Source organism: Nelumbo nucifera, chromosome 3 (genome assembly GCF_055504915.1).
Source record: "Nelumbo nucifera cultivar China Antique chromosome 3, China Antique-T2T, whole genome shotgun sequence".
Classification (NCBI taxonomy): domain Eukaryota; kingdom Viridiplantae; phylum Streptophyta; class Magnoliopsida; order Proteales; family Nelumbonaceae; genus Nelumbo; species Nelumbo nucifera.
The window spans coordinates 57,080,548-57,085,349 of NC_142651.1; the positions used below are offsets into that span (position 1 = coordinate 57,080,548).

At 34.4% G+C, this 4,802-nt stretch overlaps 1 protein-coding gene across 1 annotated transcript; it reads right to left on the bottom strand.

Annotated features, from left to right (window-relative positions):
* Positions 1–3,678: 3,678 nt before the first annotated feature.
* LOC104602213 (glutathione transferase GST 23-like) lies at positions 3,679–4,519 on the bottom strand. Its single transcript, XM_010265826.3, has 2 exons — positions 4,151–4,519; positions 3,679–4,035 (listed from the first exon to the last, which is right to left on the bottom strand). The coding sequence occupies exons 1-2, from the start codon at positions 4,517–4,519 to the stop codon at positions 3,679–3,681; spliced, it is 726 nt and encodes a 241-aa protein (XP_010264128.1).
* Between the last annotated feature and the right edge of the window lie 283 nt (positions 4,520–4,802).

Here is a 4,802-nt window from a genome sequence, read left to right on the forward strand (position 1 = left end):
AATAATGCAAACAATAATTCATGGTGCCCTTTAGATTTTTTAACAGTCTTTCCAAAGCTTTCTACTATTCATATATGAGGTTACGAGTATGCTAACTTAGTTTTCTAATAGCTATTATTATATCAAGTCTTGTGCAGTTCATTAGGTAAGATTTAGATCCAACTACACTTACTCTTTTTGTGAAACAGGTTCTACATTCTTTTTTAAGTGAATACTACAATCAAGTAGTGTCTTGATTAGTTTATAATAATAATGTCCAAATTTTCTAAGTATATTTTCTACATAATGGGATTGTGAAAGGATAATGTTTTCTTGTTGTTTGTAGATGTTAATTACTAATAGTACATTAGGTTCACCCATGTCTTTAGTGTCAAATTTGGACATTAAATATTGTTTTGTTTCTTTTACTATATCAAGACTTGTTCCTTTATCAACATATCATCAATATGCAATCAAATAATGACTCATTTATCATATACAAACTTGCTATAGACATATCTATCGGAATCATTTCAAACATACCCACCTGTCATTAATACATTATCAAGCTTTTCATGTCATTGTTTGGGAGCTTGTTTTAAGCCATATAAAGACTTAATTAGTTTACACACCATGTTCTCTTGTCTTGGTACTATAAAGCTTTCAGGTTGCTTAATGTAAATTTCTCCTTTCAATTCCCCATTTAAGAAAGTTGATTTTTCATCTATTTTGTGAACTACAAGTTGATATATAGATTTTATAGCAAATAAAACTCTAATTATAGTTAATCTTGCAATAAGGAAATATTTATCAAAGAAATCTATATATTTTTTTTATCTTTAACCTTAGCAACTAATCTGACCTTAAATTTATCTATTGTACCATCTAGCTTTAATTTCTTCTTAAACATCCATTTATAGTCTAGTGCCTTAATTCCAAGTGGAAGATCCACAAATTCCCAATCTTGATTAATGATAAGTATCATGGCTTCTTTACAAAATACTACATGAGGGGAGGTTACTACTTCTTCATAAGTTAGTGGGTCTTTGTCTACAAAAAATGTGAATATTTCAACACCCAAGTTTGTTTTTCTTTTTTGTCTTTTACTTCTCCTTAAATATGGTTTTTGATTATTAGGTTCAAGGTTTTCTAGATTAAGTAAAGTACTAACTTTTTGAACATTTAGTTCTTGGTCTTGGTTTTTGGTTTATACTTGGGGTGGCTCCCTATTTATTGCTTCTTTTTTCAATAGAAAAATATGCTCAAAGAATTCTACATATCAAGACTCGATTATTGTATTGTAGTTTACAATATTTTTTATTGTTTTAATTACAATAAATCTATAGGTTGCACTGTTTTGTGCATATCCAATAAATACACAATCACATATTTTAAGTCGCATTTTCTTTCTTTTAGGTTCAGGTATTCCAACCTTTGATAAACAACCCCAAACTTTTATTGATTTTCTGTTATGCCAAAGATCAAATGAAATTTGCCCTTTCTTCTTAATAGGTATTCTACTATATAGGTGACAAGTTGTTAGGATTGTTTCCTTCCAGAATTTCCTGAACTAATTAACATAGCATTCGCCATTTCTTTTAGAGTTTTATTAAGTCTTATTGCAATTCCATTTTATTTGGTTTGGTAAGGGGTTGTAGTTTTATATATAATTTCATTTTCTTTACATAATTTTTTGATTGTTTCTCCATCATATTTAGCCCCTTGATCAGTTCTAAGTTTTTTTTTATTATTTTCTATCCTAACTGATTTTCTACTTTAGTTTTATATGTTATGAAAGTTTGTTTAGCCCCATCTTTTGATCTAAGACAATTTTTGCATATCTAGTGTAGTCATCTATAAATGTTATATAATATCTTTTTCCTCCTCTAACTTCATGAAATTTAAGATCCCCTCAAATCACTGTGTATAAGTTACAGTAGTTCAAATTCTCTTTTTACACTTTTATGTGGTTTTTTAGTGAATTTTTCTTCAACACACACTTAGCATTTCTCACTTGTAAATTCTATAGGAACATTGAAAACGCCTAATTTGCTTACCATTTTATATAAGGAACACTTTGATGTCTTTGTTTAACATGCCAAATATCAAAGGATTCAACCATATAAGCAAAAGAAGAAGCATTATTATTCATAATAATATAAAAAATATTTAGTAAAAATAGTCCACCAACATTGAGGAGTGCACCTAACAACAAGTTTCATCTTATTTCTGGCACATGCAGCATGCCATTCATTTAGAGTTGCCGATGACCTTCAAAGTCTTGTGAGTTTCCCATGAAGACTTGTTCCCCTACGGTCAAAGTTGCATACTCATAAAAGGAGCCACGATCCCCACATATGTGTTTAGTAGCACCAATGTGCAGTACACACTCCTTCAGTTTCTCAACCAGGTTTGCCTCGATTATCAATTTACCATGGCTGCAATAATATTTGCCTCAATCAAATTGACCTTTGGTTTCCCAAAGTCCTTTCAATGATGACATTCATTCTTATAGTGCCTAGGTTTGCCACAACAAACCAGTGTTTCGCAACAACATAACGAGTTAATTCCTCTATGTTTATTGGGTTCAATTCAATCAAAGCAAAGGCTACCCCTAATTGCTCTAAGGCAAAGAAAAAGCATTGTCTCTAATGCTTGTAATTGGTTCCATTGAAAGGTTCAATCTTGGAGAAGACATGAACAAGCACATGCATGCCCCAACTCAACCTGACCTAGCTCGACATGCACATGTGAAAAGAACCCCCAACCCTCCATAAGCATGTGAATGGTGTATAGTGTTTTTTCTTCTATGAGTCCCTACTGACAAAGATAAAAAGTCTAGTCATATAATCAAATCCACCACTTATCTCAAGCAATGTGGGACAAGAGGTCTTCACATACTTTCAAGAGATTACAAGAAAACAAAAACCAAAAGCAAAAAAAAGACAAAGTAAAAAAAAAGGGAGGAAGCTTAGATTCTTATAATTTGAATTTTCCCTCCAAAACAAGAATCCAATAATGCCCTATAATGTGAGAGGTGAAGCTATCAATTGCAGTGTTGTCTAAATCTTAACCGTCCTATGAATATGGATGCTGAATGGAATTTCCATACTCAACCATTGAAACCACTACATGAGAATATTTACTAGTTCATCTCTCTCTCTCATATATATATATATATGTTGGTTGAGTGTGTCATCTCCGAATAACAACTACAGGAGATGTTCCGAGTGCACACCAAGATGTGCATGTGAGGCGCCTACGGGGCGTGCTCTGTGGGGTGCAGATGCGATCTCTCCACCAACCAGACAAACTTGTTTTTACATTTTAACTTCTTTTTGTTATTTTAGTTTAAAAAACAATGTCATTTTTTTATTATTAAATCATGGACTGCCTGAGTCAAATGGTTCAGCCGTTTGCTGACTGAGTCAACGATTTAAAAGAATTTGGGATAAATAGAACTGGATAGATGAGCGCTTTCCAGGTTGAGCAGTTTGAGCCCCCTGGATATGGTTCAAACCATGTGATTTCAACTAGGACACCTGAGGTGCAGGAGATTAATTCAACCACAACACAATCTGATCACCTTCTTATGAAAGAACAATCCTTTTGGTGCAAGAAGTGATGAAGATCTGGCTCATTTTTATGAGCCAAATGAGCAAACACACCACACCAGGCTGAGAATAGTGATAGTTAATTTTATTGGGATTTTAGAGCATTCATCTCCCTTCCACGCTTATAATAAGCCAACATCTTGTCACAATCTGGGAGGTTCTCTTTGATCACACGGGCTTCTTTAAAATTCTTCATCCATGCTTGCAGGCGAGGGAAGGTATGAGCTTCTATCAATATCTCCACGCTTGTAACCTCTTCCATGACTCCCATCCAGTGAGCAATCCATCCGAATTCAATATCGGCCAATCCGATCGTGTCACCGCCGAAGAACTTCTCACCAAGGCCATGATCTTCTATGTTCTTGAACACTTCAAGGGCCTCTTTGATTGCCTTCTCCTGTTGCTCCCCAACAGTCCGGTAGGCTTCAAAAAAAGTGGGTAACTACATGACCACAGATATACTCCAGTCTCCACAGCTAGAAGAACAATATGTAGGAATTGAATTAAACTCATTTTAGATCATTTCTTAATGCATTTAATTTGTAAATGAATATTACCTTATCTTCTCCAAATTTAGTCCAAAACCGAGCTCTAGCTCTCTCATAAGGATCTTTCGGAAGAAGTGGATTGTCTGGCCATGTCTCCTCGATGTATTCGACAATGACAATGGACTCTGCAATTGGTTTTCCACCATGAACAAGAACTGGTATCTTCTTATGCACTGAGTTATACTGTAAGAGCAAATCACTCTTGTTTGAGAGATATGCATATGGTACACCCTTCAGTTTTAGAGCCCATATCACTCTGTAAAGAAAAGGGCTTGTGTAACTCCCAAGGTTTCGTTTGGATGCGGTGTAAATGCAAAAGTACACCGATATATTTGGAAAAATGGCCCACCAGGTCAGCGCAAAAGATGAACCAGTCATGTTTTAGTTTTACACTGATGTTTGTTTGGAAGATCAGTATAAATTACGAGGGTAATTTCTAGTTGTGTTTGGCATTAATATGAGTGTAAAACTACACACATAATTGATAACGGTTGTTGGTGTCAATTTCAACATCAAAACACACGTGCAAACATCTCATGAGGTTGCTCACCCTTGACAATATGGGCCTAGGCCCAACAATCACTCGCCACTACACCAGGCACATTAACACATGTAAGATAAGAAACACATTTCTTGTACTCAATCAAGCTTTATTATAATA